We start from the raw sequence: 16,153 nt of genomic DNA on the forward strand, positions 1-16,153 counted from the left end.
CATGTGAACCTTGCAAGGCTGAAATTCCAGTTCATTAAAATGCAGCTAGTTGTTTCAGAAACACTTCTGCTGTGCGCTGCAGCTCACTGACAGTGACATCCTTGCTCCGAAGCTGGAAGTGTGGCAGACCCGAGTCAAGCAGCAGTTCCCTCGGTGCCTTCCTTGTGTTAAAACAGTGCTCGGGTGCCTCTGCTTGGCGAAGGGGGAGTATTGCATCCAGTTGTCTGAAGAATGCAAAATGTTTATGCATGATTTTTTTCCTTTTTCCCTTTTTTTTTTTTTTTTTTTTTTTTTTTTTTTAATGAGGTTGTCTGGCTTTAGCAGAAGATAGCCTCGGTTCCCATGCTTTTTTTGGGACAAGGATGTCCTAGGGCTGCCTCACTGTCTCCTCCCCGCTATGTCCTGCTGCTCTTGCTGAAGTTTTGCTTGGATCTGGGGCCGTGTCATGAGACCAAGATGCAAACCTCACCTTTCCCTGCCAGTGCAGGGGGGACACCTCTCCTTGCTCCCCCAGGCTGCTCAGAAAAGCTCCCATCACTTCTGTAACCAGGCCCAGGGCTTTTGTGATCTTTGCTGCTTGGAGATTTTTACCTGCAGGTTTAGCTATTTCTTTCATGTAGATACCTTGCACCAAGCAGGGATGCGCTGTACAACAACAGCTTTGAAAGGAACTGGTGCATTTGCTGTGATGTTTCCCCTTGTTTTTGAAAAGTTGCTCCAGAACCTACCAACTTCTGCCATGCTGGAAGTGACCTTGCTACCTGGGTCCACCTTGGTTACATAAAAGTGCAGGCTGGGAGTCCAAAGGGGAGGTGGGGAAAGGCAGAGGGAGCTGTTGGTGCCAACCAGCTGGCTGGGGGGGGTTAATTGGGCAGCACTGCATTGAGAGAAGGACAAGAGCAAGGTGCCTGCCTCCTTACTCTGTGAAATAGTAAGAGATGAACTAGCTGAGGACATGTAATTAACCACCTCTTTCATTTACCTGTGCCAGGACTGCACCATCCCCTGGGGCACACTGATCATTTTTGTCCCCAGTGTATCCCCAGGAGCTCAGGGGAGTATTTAACTTCATCTGCACGGCCTTGGCAGTGCCTGAGGGGAGCTTCAGCTGCGAGGATACTTAATTTATGAATACGCTGAAAGTACTGTATATTCCAGAAATAACCATTAACTACCACCTGCCCTGGTGGAACACTGAAAACAGAGCGAAAGTGACAAATCTCTTTATAAAAAATAGATAGATGACATCCCCGAGAAGTACTTGGTGCTGCACAAGCCGTACTGTTCTCGGCTCTCCTCATTACCTTCTCTGTCCTGTCACATCCTCGCAGCTGCCCAGGGCCTTTCGCAGTGCTCCTGCTGTGATGGGGACAGCGATGCTCTCGGGGGGAAAAAAAAAATCAGGGCATGCAGGGAGGGCCACGGAGCTGGGCTTTGTGCCTCCGCTGCCCTCCTGCTCTTGCAGCATCCTCTCCCCATCCCTCGCTGCAGGAGCACAGCTGGAGACAAGAGCTCCCTCCCCAAATCCCCTGCACCCCGGTATGCTGAGGGCCTTTACACATTTTCCTGCTGCAGGGGGCAAGGTTTAGTGGCAAGGTTTGGGGACGAGGTTTAACCTCCGGCCACCGTTCCCCTCTCGGGCACTAGGTGGCACGCACGCTGAGACGGCCGCCTCGTCTGGCCCCTTCGCACAGCTCTAATCCTGGATGCAGAGATCGGCATTTGTTCTGGCACACCTTTGCCTTCATCTCTGCTTTTCCTTGGTGCTTCAGCATTTTGTCTCCAGCGTTGTCCTCGGGAGCTCCTCAGGTCCCCTTGCACGGGCTCAGCTTCTCCCTCCTGCGAGACCTCCGTGCAGGAGAGGAGCACTGCCGCCAGGCTGGCTGCCTTCGGTGTCATCCATGCACACAGCTGAATGTGGCAATATTGGGGTCAAAGCAGTGGGAAATCGCTGCTGGAGGTGGCTGAGAAGTGGTGCAAGACAGCCGTGGCAATACGGTGTGTAACCGCTGCCTCACTGTGCTCCAGCTGCAAAGACCTGCCCTGTAAAGTATTGTGCTAAGAGCACTGTTTTTGACTTGCCTTTGTCAGGGAGCTCGGGGAAGATGAATGAATTTGTTCCGTATGTGAGGAAGGATTAGGAGAATACTCACAGTTCTTAAATTAAGAGCGCAAGCAGAAATAGTGGACTGTCTGCAGCAGAAAGGCTGCAGGTGCTGTTTTCTCTGGGTGATGGCGGGGCACCATTTCTCATTCCACTCCATTTCTGACACCTGCCAGACCCTGGGGACAGCCCAGCTGTGACCCAGCAGCAGAAAACAACTCATTTATCCCTAAACTCCCCCCAGTTGCACCTGTACCCTTGTACCACATAACCTCAGTGTGGGATGTGCTGCTGCCACATCCCTGCTGCTCCTGCAACCGCACCAGAGGTGTGGGGCAAGCACAGGACTCCACGGCCATCGCAAGTGCCTTGATACATGACCGAGGAGCAGCAGAGACCCGGCCAAGGCTCTCCAGCTGGCTTCCTGGCATGCCTCCCACAGGAGGTGACCAGGTCAGCATGCAAAACCACGCTCTGTCTCCTCAACAGCTCTCATCAGACCTGTTAATTAAACACAGGAGCCAGTTGACGGCATCAGCGGTGATCAGCTCCAACCTCTGCTTGTTCCTGGGTGCTCGGAAGTGATGGAGCCGCAGATGCTGTCTGTGTTCTTGGGGTCCAGGTGCAATGGAGTCACTTCGGCACCCTCTAAGCAGATTACGGCCCTGGGGAAGTAATGCTGATGCTTAAGTGCTTCCGATTGATTTTGTGCAGTCTCTTGGCTCTCTGCCAGAGTCTGTAAGCCTGGAGTGGGTTTTCCCTGGAAGAAACAGATAAAATAACCTCCTGTGCGTAACAAGCTGGCTATTTCATACGTGTGATTTACCCCAGATGTAAAGGAACGGCCCAACAGACCAGCAGCATGTCACTGAGCCCAGAGCAGTGCCCAGAAAGGAGCTGGGAAGGTGAAGGCAGGAAACCAGGGTCTGGGCCCTGGAGCAGGTGGGTCCAAGATGTCAGGAGAGCTCATTCACACCTTCTCCTTTTTGCTTTCAGTCTCATACCTTTCCACGTGGGGATCTTAGGAACTGGATTTATCAGCAAGGGGATGCCAGAAGGTTTTGTGCCCCTCCTGAGAAAGGGGAGGTGAGAGCAAAGCTTCCTCAGACAAAGCCTGACCGTGTCCCTGTGGGCTGCTTCAAGCTACTTCAAGCTCGAGGTCTCCTTCCCAGGGGCACTGTGTGATGTTTCACCCTCTTGTGGGTTCGCACCAGTGGCTGAAGGACCAGGATTAAAAGGCAAGGGGTCACTGATGAAGGTGCCTGGCAGTATGGTCAGCGCACTGCAGTGCCAGGGGATGGGCTCACAGAGGGCAGAGGAGGGAACAGGCATTGTGCCTGTAAAAATAGGCAGAATTTTCCCAATTTTCTACCTTTCCAAAGCCACCACCTGCCTCCATGCTAACACGATGTTCTGGGGCTGGCATCTCCCAGGTTTGTGGCCAGCAGGATATTACAGCAGGGATGAAGTTCCTTTTTGGAGCCATCTCACAGACTTCCCTGCTTCGTCTCACTGCTTCTGCTTCTGGTCCTTATTCTGGCATGCTGTGCAGGTACGGGTGATGGGTGCACAGCAGGCAGTGGCAGTCCTACCCTGTCCCTCTGCGCTGCAGCTGTCCCTGCTCCTAAAACTAGGCCAAACCAATCTCACAAGAAACGCACTTTAGCATCTTCATGGATGCTACACCTATAGGTAAAAACACTCTGAATACTTTTTATCATGTTCTCTATTTGCTCTTTCCATTTTTTTTTCTATTAATTTTTACTATTTTTTGCTAACTAGCCTTTTTCCTGATGAGGAAAGCAGCAGAAACTGAAAACTTGCTGCATGTTTTTATACTTGCTTCATGGTTGTATCCCGGTGTTTACATTCACTGACGTTCCTGGGCATGCACAGACTGGCCCCAGGTTCGTGATCATGAGTCCGAGGTGTCTAGATGACTCTGTGTTAATGTACAGATGGATTGGGCAGCAAAATGATCAGCCTGGCTATGTTGTTTTCAGAGCACGAGGAGCGTAGGGTCAGTCAGTGCACTCTGTAAAACCAAATTACCAGAATGCATGAGAGCAGCTGTGCATACAGATGACCAGCAGCCCAAGCACCTTCTCTGCAGATGCCCAGCATCCAGCAGTCACTGCTAAACAGAACAAACCTGCACCTGAAGCAGGAGGGATGGCAGCTGTAGCATTTGTAACTCAATTGTCTCACTCAATTCCCATCACCTTGCAGTTTAACATCCATTGCATTGTTTAGCAGGTTTCTGTGCCTTTCTATTTTTTTTTTATATATTTTTTTTTCATGTCCTTTCACCTCCTGCTGTTTTCTGGTGATCACCCTGCCCAGCCTTTCAGTCCTGAGCTCTTCAGGTTACATCCTCCTCCACCTGGCTCAGCTGCAATGCCCCCAGCTGCTCCATTTCTCTTTTAAGCACACAAAGACCAGTAATTGTTTAATTCCTCTCTTACTCCCACTTTCCTCAGTGTTCCTCATTTCCTCACTATTAATTTCTTCTCTTACTGACATTACACACAGGGGCTTTCAATGATTTTCTGGTCATCTTTTGGATTATTTATTTGCCCGTCTATCAGGGCTTTAAACCCAGTACAATTCTAGCTGTTTGTGCCTGTAGAACACCACCCAAGTGATGGAAAGCTGCAGTTTTGCCACATTTAGTCTGCCTCAGTGCTTCCCCCAGGCTTTGACTCTTAAATAGCACTCAGGGAGGGGAGCAATGTACAACTGATCCTCATGTACCCCATGGTGGCAGTCGGGCATGCCAGCAGGTGCCAGTGGTGTAGTTTCCCCTTCACATAGCCTAGCATCCTTTTTGCAACCACCTCCTCCACAGGGCTGCAGAGGTCTTGTGCTCAGCAGAGGGGAAAGAAGATGAAAATGAGAGCTTTGGGAGGGCAAGGGGGGTGATAAATCCCTGGCAACCTGCCTGCACCTCCCTGATTCTCCATGGTGGGGTTAGCAAAGTTAACAGCATTAAAAAAAAAAAGGAGCCACATTTAAGGAGCTGCCAAGGAGTGAGATGAGTTGTTTATGATTAAATTAAATTCATATGAAAGCTAATGACCTGCCAGCATGAGTCTTGGGTAACTTTATAATGTAATTAAAAGCCCAACAGGGAGGAGAGCTGTGGTTGTGCCACGTGTTGAGAAGCTGCCGGGAAGAAGCAGGCCGAGGGTGGTGCTGGTGCAGAGAAGCACCAGGTCACTGCTTTGTCCTCTCCACTGCTCCAAGGGCACGGCCCGATGGAGTGGGCTGCTGGGGACAAGTGGGGTGCGGTGGCTCAGCTCCCAGCTTCAAAGGATACAGAGGCAGTCCTGGGTAAGGCCGTTCTGGTGACCCGATCATACGCACAGCCAACAAAGCCTCTATTTTCAACTCAATTCATTCCCCAAATGCCTTAGGGTTGATGCTGTTGGAAACCACGTCAGCAAAGCCTTGGGGGCAGTTGTTACGGGACAAGAGCAGGGTCAAGGACCAAACCCTGGGTGTGGAGCCCACACACGGGTCCCCCATGTCAGGCAGGAGGAATCATCCTGGACCCTCTTCTACTCCCTACAGCTCCCTACAAAGGCAAATAGTTGCAGATAAGGCAAGCTGTGCCCCAAGAAGCCGTGCCCTCCTGGAGAAACAGCTGAGCTGCCCCTGACCGGCACTGAACTGTCTTGTGCTTTGGCATCACCTTGGGATGCTGTTTTTCAAAAGAGCAGAAGGGGAAAGCAAGAGGGCAGCCACAGAGGACTTGTGCTGCCTCGCTCTGCTTTTTCCACCCATGTTATTCGGAAAAGCACCACTCGTGGGCTGCCACTTCCCAGCACAGGACACGGGGAGCTGTTGAGCTGCAGGTCGCTGCCCTTGGCGACTTACAGCAAAAAGCCCGGAGCGGCCGATGCCACCGCATCCCTGCGCGTCTCCCGTGCCACATCCACGCCAGCTTTTTCCTCTATTTATTATTTTATTTTTTTTCCGTGATTTGGGGGCAGAGAACGGCGTGGGGCGAGCAGGCAGAAGCCGGCCGGGTGCCCCCCGTGCCGGCTGCGCCCTTGGCGCGGCGGCCACGCGTGGAGGGGACAAACACGCGTGGGGCGGGCGGCCACGCTCGCCCCCTTTAAGCGGGCGTTTGTAGGGCCGCCCCGCCGGCTGGGATAGGTCGGGGCGGGCCGGGGCCGCCTCCCGCCCCCGGCAGCGGGCGGGTGGCTGGGCTCGGCTCGGCACGGCTCGGCTCGGCACGGCTGCGAGCTCCGGTCCCGGCTGCGTGCGCCCCTGTGTGTGCCTTCCCCCAGCGCCACCGCTCCCCGCCGGGCCCCTGGCGCCGGGCTGCGAGGGGCAGAGGCATGCCCAGGAGGAGCATCGCGGAGGTGAAGGTGCTGGACGTGCAGAAGAGGCGCATCCCTAATAAGCACTATGTGAGTGGCACGGCACGGCTCGGCTCGGCACGGCTCGGGGCGCACCCGGCCCGGCCCTGGGCAAACAAAGGGCGGGCGCTGCCGATCCCCGGGGAGCTCCGGGATGGTGGGAGGAAGAGGAGGAGGAGGAAGAAGAGGAGGAGGAGGAGGAGGGCAGCGCTGCTGGGGCTGTCCCGGTACCGGGACCCGTTCCTCACCCGGGCAAAGTGGGGGGAGAATGTGGGTGGGGATGTGCCAGGGGGTGCCACTGGGGCTGGGGGGGGTGCTGGGGCAGCCTGCACGCCTGGAGTCACCCCCGGAAAGTGTCCCTGCCTTGGTGAGGGGCAGCGTTTGCGGGGGGAGTCAGGAACCTGTTGGCTGTGGGGTCCCCGCAGAAGGACCCCCCGGTTCCATCCTCCTGTGCTTGGGACGGTGCTGCAGTCCCCCACCGAGGTGGCTCCGTGCCCGTTGCACCCCTGCTGCCCCACTGTCCTGGGGAGCACATTCCTGCACACTACAGGGCATCTTCTCAACAGCTGCGGGGCTGTCTTTTTCTCGAGTTTTTTTTTTATTATTATTATTGTTGTTGTTGTTATTTACACTTTGGTGCGCTTCCAGGCATCCATGGAGACCTTGTGGGTGAATCTTGGCAGCAACTGTAAAACAAAGACCAAAATGTTCTCCCCGCCCCGTTCGCCTTAGACCGGGGTGACCCAGTGACACACTGTTCGTGTTGCATTTGGGTTACAAGGACACGCAGAGTGCCTCATGTCAGCGGAGCCAGGCAGCCTGAGCACTGTGCAGATCAGGGGTTTGTTTTGGGTACCCCCCAGCTGGCTTGTGGCGGTCAGCAACAGTCAGAGGAAAGCGAAAGAACAAGCTGGCTGTAGCTGGGATTGAGGAGAGTGTAAACAGGGCCGATATCCTCTCCTTGCACCCAGGGAAGTGCCTTAGCTCTGTGATGTGGTGGCCACCACCCCAACCCCTTATCACCTCTTCCTCCTCTCCTGCCTTGTCAGTAGTTTTACCAGTGTCTGCCCGAATCTGGCCCCAGCTCCAGATGTGCCCTTTTCCTGCTCTGTCCACCCCAAACTTACTCACCCTAGCCGGGCTGTGCATCAGGTCCGGAGGAACACATACGTGAGGAGGTTTGATGAGTTGCGTGTGCTTGTGTTTGTCTTGGCAGATCTCTTGCATCGCCCTCAGGTCCCGTAACGGGTGTGCTGGGGTTGCCTGGGGCTGCTCCTCCCTTTTCTCTTCTGGGCCTTTTTGTGCTTTGCAGGGGCTGAGGGCACCTCACAGCCCTTGGGCTCCTGCTGTCCCTCCAGATCCGAGTCCCTGCTACAGGGAAATGCAACCCCCAGGCTGGGCACCATCCCGTTTGGGCACCATCCCTGCTCTCCCACTGGGGTCCCCACACAGCTCCGCAGCGGGGAGGCGGGTGGAGCTGGGCATAGCACAAATAATCCTATCGGGCTGAGAAATGGGGACAGCAGTGTTTATGAAGACGTATCACTGGGTGGGTGCAGCGGGGCGGCTGCTCCCGCGGCCGGATCCCGAGCGTGCGGAGGAGACGGTGGAGAAGCGTCTGCACAGAGCTCATGACAGTCAGCTGTGCAGCTCGGCTGCTTGGCTGCCCGCTCCCTTCTCAACTGGCAGCTCGAGTCTTCTGCCTCTAACCTTTCCCTGTACTTGTCTTGGACCCAAACTCGGCCGCGTGAGCCAGGGCGGGCTGAGCTCGGGGAGGGGCGGGCAGCAACCTCCCCGCGGCAGCACTGGAGTAAACGGGAGCGCTCGCCTTGCTAGAGAGGATCGATAGGAAAGAGGCAGATCCACAAAGCCAGTTAATTACATGGAATCAACCCCTTTTTTTTTTTTTTTTTTTTCCCCTCTCCTTCCTCTGCAAAGAGAGGCAGAGGAGGGGCAGCAAATCCCGGCTGAGTCATCTCACTTTAGACTGTATCTGTTGGCAAGCAGCAAAGCGAAGTCAACCGCAAAGTGTGTGCACTAAACCTTTGCTTTGCTTCTGCTCTCCGAGATAAATGTGCTCTCTGCCATCCCTGGAGGCAGCGGGAGCCCTGCGGCTCTTCCTCCCGTTGCCTCTGCTCTGCCCGACCCGTGGCTGACCTGTGACGCTCGGCTCTGGCCTCCGCTCTGCATCCGTGAGGCTTTTCTTTTGTGCTGGACAAAGGTGCGGTTGTGTTGGCTGCATGAGGCCACAGTAGAAAACCGTGAAATTCCAGTTTCCCAGAGAAGTGATAGCAAATCAGTGTTTCAAAGTCCTTGTTTATTCCTCCGGTGGGGTGGGGGTGGAAGAGGCCAGCTCCGTTCGGGCAGGCGGGGTTCACCCATCACCTCGGTAATCGATACAGAGTGTTGTGCAACCGAGACAAAAACTTGTGCTTTTGCAAGCTCTGATTTGAAGCAGGAGACACATTTCCTAAACTGGGGGAGGGGGTGCTTCTGTACTATTTGCCTGTCTTATCAAAAAGTGATCAAATGCCACTTCGGTGCTGGGCAGGAACATTTCTCCCTGGTGCTGTTCTTCATAAGCACGGCTCACCCTCCATCCCTGCCTCAGCCTTTCACCCTCAAATGCCTCCAAGTTTCGCAGCCTTGCGAGAAATGTCACATGTAACAGTTTCCAGGGACAGAGGCTGCACGGGGCCTCTGTGTTTCCATCCTTTCCTAACCCTTCATGGCCCGTTCCCAGCTGGCTGATGCTGCTTTTCTGGCTGGGAGAGGCCAGGGGTTGCTCAGACGGAGGCAGAGCCAGGAGCATCGCTCCCTGATGCAGGGCCCTGCCCTGCACGAGAGTAAGGACCCCACGAGATGCAAGCCGACGGGTGGGGGTACCCAAATGCTAGCTTTAATGTGTGCTGTGTCAGGATTTAATGCTGCCCAGTGTTCTGCACCTTGCCGGTCAAATACTATCTGTGCATTTTCCCGGTGGAGGAGAGAAGCAGTGCTGCTGTCTCGCTGCTAGCCTTGTACTCCCGGAAGGTTTTTACTGCTGTAGTGTTGGCATGGGGTGAGGCCAACACGTCTGCCTCCTGTTCTTGTCAAACCAACTCAGATTGTACAAACAGAAGGGCCAAGAGGGGAAGGATAACCTAGATTCTTGCTCCAAGTGATAGCAGCCTCAAGTTTGCTCTACTAGCTGTGAAACCATTTCTCAGTGTATTGTTGTTGCACCTTCCCTTCTGACCTCCTAACCCTGGTCTTTAAATTGTGTCATTTGTATATTTAAACTTTTTTATTAATATATTAAAACAATATTTTTATGGAAAGGGCTGTTGGAGAAACGATTTTTTGGCAGGTGTGTGTTGTTGGATGCGCTGCTCGGACTCTGTCAGGAGAACAACTGAGCTTGGGACCATCAGAGCCCATTATCAGAGCGAAGAAGAAAGACTCCCTCCCATCAGTCAGAGGGTGAGGATCACCCTGCGGTGACATGTCCCAAGCAATCACATTTCAAGTGATTACAGCTCATGTCCTGGAGGTCTAGTGCTCAGGGACACTGGCAGCGAGGGCTCCAGGCCAGTATTGCAAATTAAATTCATTTGAAAAGACAAAATCCAAACGCAAAGTTTAAAAATAATCATTCTGGGCGACAGAGTAGCAGACTGTCATTTCTATTGTCTGGCCAAGTCTCAAATTCTGATAAATGGGTGTTTATTCAGAAAAGACCCAAAACAAAACCGTAGTTGAAACAGACTAAATTTTCCTTTAAAGGACTTCATGCGGGATCTTTTTATAGCGTTGTGTTTGTTATTCCTAGTAGAAGTCTCAAAAATACAGCTTTTGCTTACTAAATGTAGATCTTAGCTGTTTTCTTGCCCTTAAGGAAGCTTTAGGAGCTTTCTTTGTAATACAGCTGCAGCTTGTGTGTTTTGTTCTGTGTTAATAACCATGCCATTGAACTGCACCTTCATTCCTATGGTTCTGTCCACTAAGAATACTTCCACAACTCGTATAGTTTTAAATGTTTGCTCAACAGCACAGAACAAAATTATATATACGTCTGACAGGGGAAAAAAAAGAGCAGCATGCTGTATGTTTTTTCGAGGTTATTGGGAAATCTGGACTATGCTCTTGCAGGGACTTCCTTTCCCAGCCTCAATGCACGCAAATATCACTTTGAAACAGGAAAATTTAAACAAAGTGTACAGCATACATTTATTTTACAAGCTCAGTTAACAAGATTGCAAACTTTAAACGAGGTGGATATCCATGCATATTTAACTGCCTCATTTGTATCTGCAGCTGCCTTGTAAAAGTAATTAACTGTGGGTGTTGGAATTCGGTGTCTAGGTTATAGAGTCTATAGGTATTTTAAAACAAGTTTGATTAAAACCACATTCAAAAAATTAACGTGTTGTTATTTTTAATTGTGAATTTGTAAAGTGTTACTAGGTATCTTCTCTGCTCCTGTGCCTTATAGTCATGAGACTATTTGTGGTTTAATTCATCACGCAGCCCAACCCTATTGCTTATCTGGAATTGATTATTCAGTATTCAGAGAAGAATGCTCCACTGGCAAGAGAAAGAAGGCTGCTGATCTACAGATTGAGTCGTTCCTCAGTGCCTTATATGTATAGAGCAGGAGATGCCTTCTGAACAACTTATCCCATGGCTTGTGTCAGAGTTGCCCGGTCCTGACGTGGTCCATTGGAAGAGAGATCTGAGGAGACCTGGCCCCAAGTCACCATGTACAGCTGCTTTATTTTTTCTGTTGTGATTCACACCGGTTGTTTGGCTTAAAAAGGACGTTGGGGGATGACTCTTCCCCAGTGTGATGCTCTTTGCGGAGGGTGACCGTGCTCCCGGCATGGCTGGAATGTCCTGTGGGGAACCGGAGGAGCTGGGTGCACTGAGACAGAGGAAGCAGAAGGTTAAAATGAATAGAGTGAAATCCATCCAGCGGCTGTTAACTAAGCGAGGAGTTAAAGGGGGAAAAGTGAAACTAGACCATATAAAGCAAGGCTGGAACAGTGATGCTGAAGTCTGCTGCTGCAAAGAGTTTCTGAGCATCTGGCCTTTGGCCCTGAGAGTTTGAGGGCTCTTAGCAGCCTCAGCATGGTTTTGCTGCTGTGTCCTGTGGTTCTGCTGCATCTTGTCCCGTTTCCTGTCAGCTGCCTGATGCTCTCCTGCTTGTGGCAGGCCAAAGACTGGGTGTCTGGAGCTGTAGATGGGGTGAAATTTGGATCTGTCCTTGTGTCTGTTGTGCAGTGTTAGAGATCTGATTGTTCATCCTTCCCACTTCTTGCTTCTCAAGAGAGTTGAGGCTTCAGGGAGCACTTTTGTCTTTGTGGGTGAAACCAAGAACCAAATGCAAACTCTCCTTTGTTTTTCTTCCCTATTTGCATTACCTAATGCTGGTGAAAATCTTGAATGTCACAGGTCAGTGGAAGGACCAAATCCTGCTTGGCAAGCGCCTGCTGAGGCTCTGCCTGCAGACTGGAAAGCTGGTGCTCATATGCAGTCTCAGCAGTGAACTTCAGTGTCAGGGCCATTGCGCTGCCTGCTCAGGGGTCTGGTGACCTTGGTCCCTCACAGTTTTGCTTTGGAGGGTATAGCTGTTTTCCGGCCCTTTCACGTAGCAGTGGGAAATAGGAAACAGAAGCATCCATATGTTTGACCTTCAGCATGAGTCAGGGCAAACAAGCCGGTGTGTATGTTTGGTGAGAGGAGCCTGCGCCGTAGTTGAGCAAGGCTTGGTGGGTTTGTCCTTGGGATCCCTGTGACCTGCGTGACCACACACTTATGCACAGCTTTGCAACAGCAGGACAGGATGGTCTGTTGCTCACGGGAGCTGTAAGGAGAGTACAGTGGAAGGGTTGAGTCAGAGCTGGGGGATGTGGTTGGCTTGTAGTTGAGCAGCTCCTGGGCACGTGGGCTTTGGTTATTTGATGTGATGGTGAGGATGTTCCTGTCCTTGTGCCACCTGCATCCCCGTTACCTCCTCCCTGCAATCTGTCTTGCTGCTTCTTCCCCCTTCCTCTGCTAAACTAGAGAAATGACAGCAGCATCCAAAATGTCCCACATCTGTTGCTTCTCTGTGGCATTCTGAGTGCCATCTGAAACAGCATGGCCCTTCTCCTGGCTTTTCCTGTCCACAGAGCAGGGCTGGCGTGGTCTCTGAGAATGGAGCTGGGGCTTGTTGTCCCTCTTGCTCCAAGTTACGGTGTCGTGCAGCACCAGAGCCCCTGCTCCCCTCGGCAGCCCTGCGCTCCTGCTGCAGAGAAGGCTGATGGAGAAGGGCCAAGCACAGCAGCTTGCCGCCAAGAACTTTCTTTGTTTCCAGCCACCTCCCTCTTTTTTTTTTTTTTTTTCTCTTTTCCTCTTACAATTTCCCACTCCCTTTTCTATATTAAACCCTGCTCTGTTTTGGTTCGTTCCCTCAGCTGCTTTGGTTTCTCTGCCCCTTTGAATTTCTCGGTGCTCCTTTCTCGCGGCTGGGGCTGTCGGCTCCCCAGGCTCTTTCATTGTTTCCCGGTGTCTCGGGGTGTGGGAGAGGGCATGTGGAATAAAGAGACTGATGCTTTTTCCCCTCTGCTGGCGAAAGATGCTTTAAATCTGTGGAGTTTTCCACAGAGAGGTTTATTGTACATAGTCTCTCTGGGCCCAGGACCACACAGACTCAAACCCATTTGAAACAGCTCTGCAGACAGCTCTGTCTGCTGGAGGCTGTTATGTCTGACTGTGCCCTCGGAGCTCTGCTGAACCTTTGTGGACACACACTGATGCTTGTCAGTGACGGGTGGGCAGCGATGGGTGTTCTTGGACCCCTGTGGAAGTGCCTTTGTAGGTGACAGCAACATTGCTTTCTCGTCTGCTGCTCTTCATGTACATCTGGCTGGCATTGAACCTGGAGAGCCTTGGAGTAAGCAGGGGAGCCAGCAGGATGCTGCCCCAGATCCCTCAGTGGCTGAGACTCCAGCTTCACACCCTGCCTGCTGCCAGAGAGGGCTTTCTCCTGCCACGTGAGCAGGAGGAGAATCCCTTGCAGTCATGTTCCCTCTTCTCACACACTCCTGCCTTCCCTGTGGGCATGGGGTTGTTTCAGAGACATGGGAGCTCAGCGGGGGCTGTTGCCAGCCAGCCTGTGGCAGTGTGCTGGGGTGGCCTGCAGAAAGGATTTTGGCTGGCAGTGCTGTGTGGGTGTGGGTGCGCTGCCCTTGGGCTCAAGCTGATGTGTCAGCATGGGGCTGAGCTGCGTTGGGTGGGCTTGCAGCCTCCTTGGGGACTGGGGTGCCCTCAGAGAGCTCACAGCGCCTGCCCTCTCCCCGAAGCAGTACGTGTACCCCCACAGCCGGGATGTTTTCCAAGTCTCGTTGGAGAAGCTGTGGGAGGAGGGAGGCTGCAGCCGCAGCTCTGGGCTTTCCTGCAGCTGCGGTCTGCCTTCTTCCCCACATTCGAGCAGTCCAGGCGGATTCCTGGTTGTGCTCTGTGCATGTCCTTAGTGTGTTTACGTAGGGAGTCCAGACGTGATTATTCTAGAAGGTCATATGGCCTTGTGTTTCAAGAATGGGGAACTATTTTTATTTTTTTGTATCTGTTCTTAATCTCATTGCTTCAAGTCAGCCCATTGAACCATCCATGCTCTGTAGCCATGATTTTATGTGACAACATGCCTCCTGAGACGCGTAAAACTGAGGGCCTGTGAAAGCCTTTAGAGTCCTCAGCCACTTTTTGCTGTGGAAGTCACCAGAAGCCACTGTTATCTGCAGCACTGAGGCTCTTATCAGTCTCAGGAAGAGCACTGCTAGGTCTGGCAGCTCCCAGGGCTCAGGCATGCTGCCCCATTTATTTAAAAGGAGAAAAAAATAAAAATCTCTGGGTTGCCTTTCAGATAATTTGCAGCGGCTTCTCCTCCCCTTTCTCCTAGTTCCCAGCCATCGGGCCTCTGACTGCTGTGGGTTTGCACATGAGCTCTCTTGCATGGCCTCTCCAGGCAGTGCCCAGCATCTGGGCTCCACTTGGTGCCTGCCATGCTGGCTCTTATGGCCCTCCTTCCTGGAGGGATGTCCCAGCCCACTCCCTGGGGAGCACAGGTCTCCCTCGTGGAGCCAGGGAAGCATTCTCCAGCTGCCAGCACGTTTCCCCCGTGGTTGCCAGAGCCCTTGCTGCCACGATGGCTGACTGGCAGCTTTTGTTGACAGCTCTGTTACGGTTGGCCAGGTGCCATTTGCATTGCTTTTAGCAACCTGTCACTTCTGACAGTTCCAGTATGAAGGGTTTCAGTCCCACTTTCCACTGGCTCGGTCTCCCTCTGAACTGTGTCTCCAGGAACGCTGGAGCAGCGGGAGGGCTGCACGGCACACCAAGCCATAGGAGAGACAGCAGGGACCAAGCTGGTGAATAAAGATGATGGACTGGGAAAGCTACATTTTTATTTTTTATTTTTAAATTTTCCACCTTTATATTCCCGTTTAGGGTACTTGGTTTCGAACATGACCAAGGAGAATCTTGCAAGATTGGAGGCCTGATGGTAAACTCCTTGATCAGTAATTTTTAAACAGTTGGTATACGGCCAATTGCTTGTAATGTAGAGCTTTGCAGGAAGTCTAGGGAGCCAAAACACTGCTGCGTCTGTCAGAGTTCAGCCTTCCGCATCTGTTGGTTTCCATTTTCTGTGAAGGATTTGTTCCACTCCATCCCTCCAAGGGACGGGAGCACATGGTGTTCTTTGCATTACTGTGAAGTGTTCCTCCCCACCAGCGCTGAACAAGCCCCACCTGCACCTCTAACGTGTCCTGGTGGCCTCTGGTCTCCACACCACCCACAGGGAGCCCCGTGGAGGCACAGGGGAGACCTTGTTCCCTTGTTTTGGTGGTGGCCACCTGTGATGGCATCTCCTGGTAGAGTGCTCCCCCTGCCCTGAAGCTCAGGCTTGTGGGGAAGGCCTCGTGCTCAGGTTTTCCAGGATGTGACACGTGAGTAACACCAAAAACTTTGTACCCCTCCTCTGTACTGTGCACTAGCAGGACAAACAGTGTGAATTGCATTTCAGCAATTTCGGAAGCAGGGGCGTGAGTTTCAGCTGTGCTGTCATGACCTATGGCAGCAGTTGAGCTGGAGAGGTTTCAGTCCTGGTTATTACTGCCTGTCCCAAAGCTCACTGTAGCCTAGGGTGCCTTCAGCCATCGAGCCTGGTTTGATGTGATGGACATGTGGCAGCGTGGTTTGGAGCAGGGCAAGGGGTGGGGGCCCTCAGTGTGAGGAGAGTGAGGTTTCCTTTCCGGAGGGAGGGCAGCCATCGGTTTTCACAGAGTCAGCTAGATCCCCTCCACCATGCAGAAACCACCGCTGGCCCGGGCAGGCCTGTAAATATTTAGATAGCTTTGCCTGTTGGTTTTGGCCATGGGCCCGGCCCATGTGATGGGGCTGCAGCCCCCTCCTGGACCCGGCCGCCTGCTGCCTCCCTGCCATCTGCTGGGCCCTCCCCACCCCTCCAGGAGCTGTGGGGCCTGGGCTGTGGCTCCCCCCTTCCAGCAGTGCTCGCTTGAAGCTGGAGAAAGCCCATGAAATAAGTTTCCACATGCCCTCACCCACACAGCCAGGCTTGGATAAAGCCCCTCCTCGGAGCAGCCTCTGCAGGAGCAAGCTGCTTGGTGCGGTCCCTGTGATTACCAGGGTGAAGCCGAAT

General features: G+C 52.8%; 1 protein-coding gene across 2 annotated transcripts in view; it reads left to right on the forward strand.

Moving 5' to 3' along the window:
* The first annotated feature begins 6,352 nt into the window (after positions 1–6,352).
* Positions 6,353–16,153, forward strand: part of SH3PXD2B (SH3 and PX domains 2B) — a 70,730-nt gene continuing 60,929 nt past the window's right edge. Inside the window, exon 1 of one of the 2 annotated variants that reach the window (XM_032196748.1) lies at positions 6,353–6,522. In XM_032196748.1, coding sequence (XP_032052639.1) covers positions 6,451–6,522 — 72 coding nt within the window. In that variant the 5' untranslated portion in view covers positions 6,353–6,450. The remainder of the gene's footprint in view (positions 6,523–16,153) is intronic. The other variant, XM_032196749.1, reaches the window with a different exon arrangement.

This window comes from Aythya fuligula, chromosome 14, assembly GCF_009819795.1.
Source record: "Aythya fuligula isolate bAytFul2 chromosome 14, bAytFul2.pri, whole genome shotgun sequence".
In the NCBI taxonomy this organism is placed as follows: domain Eukaryota; kingdom Metazoa; phylum Chordata; class Aves; order Anseriformes; family Anatidae; genus Aythya; species Aythya fuligula.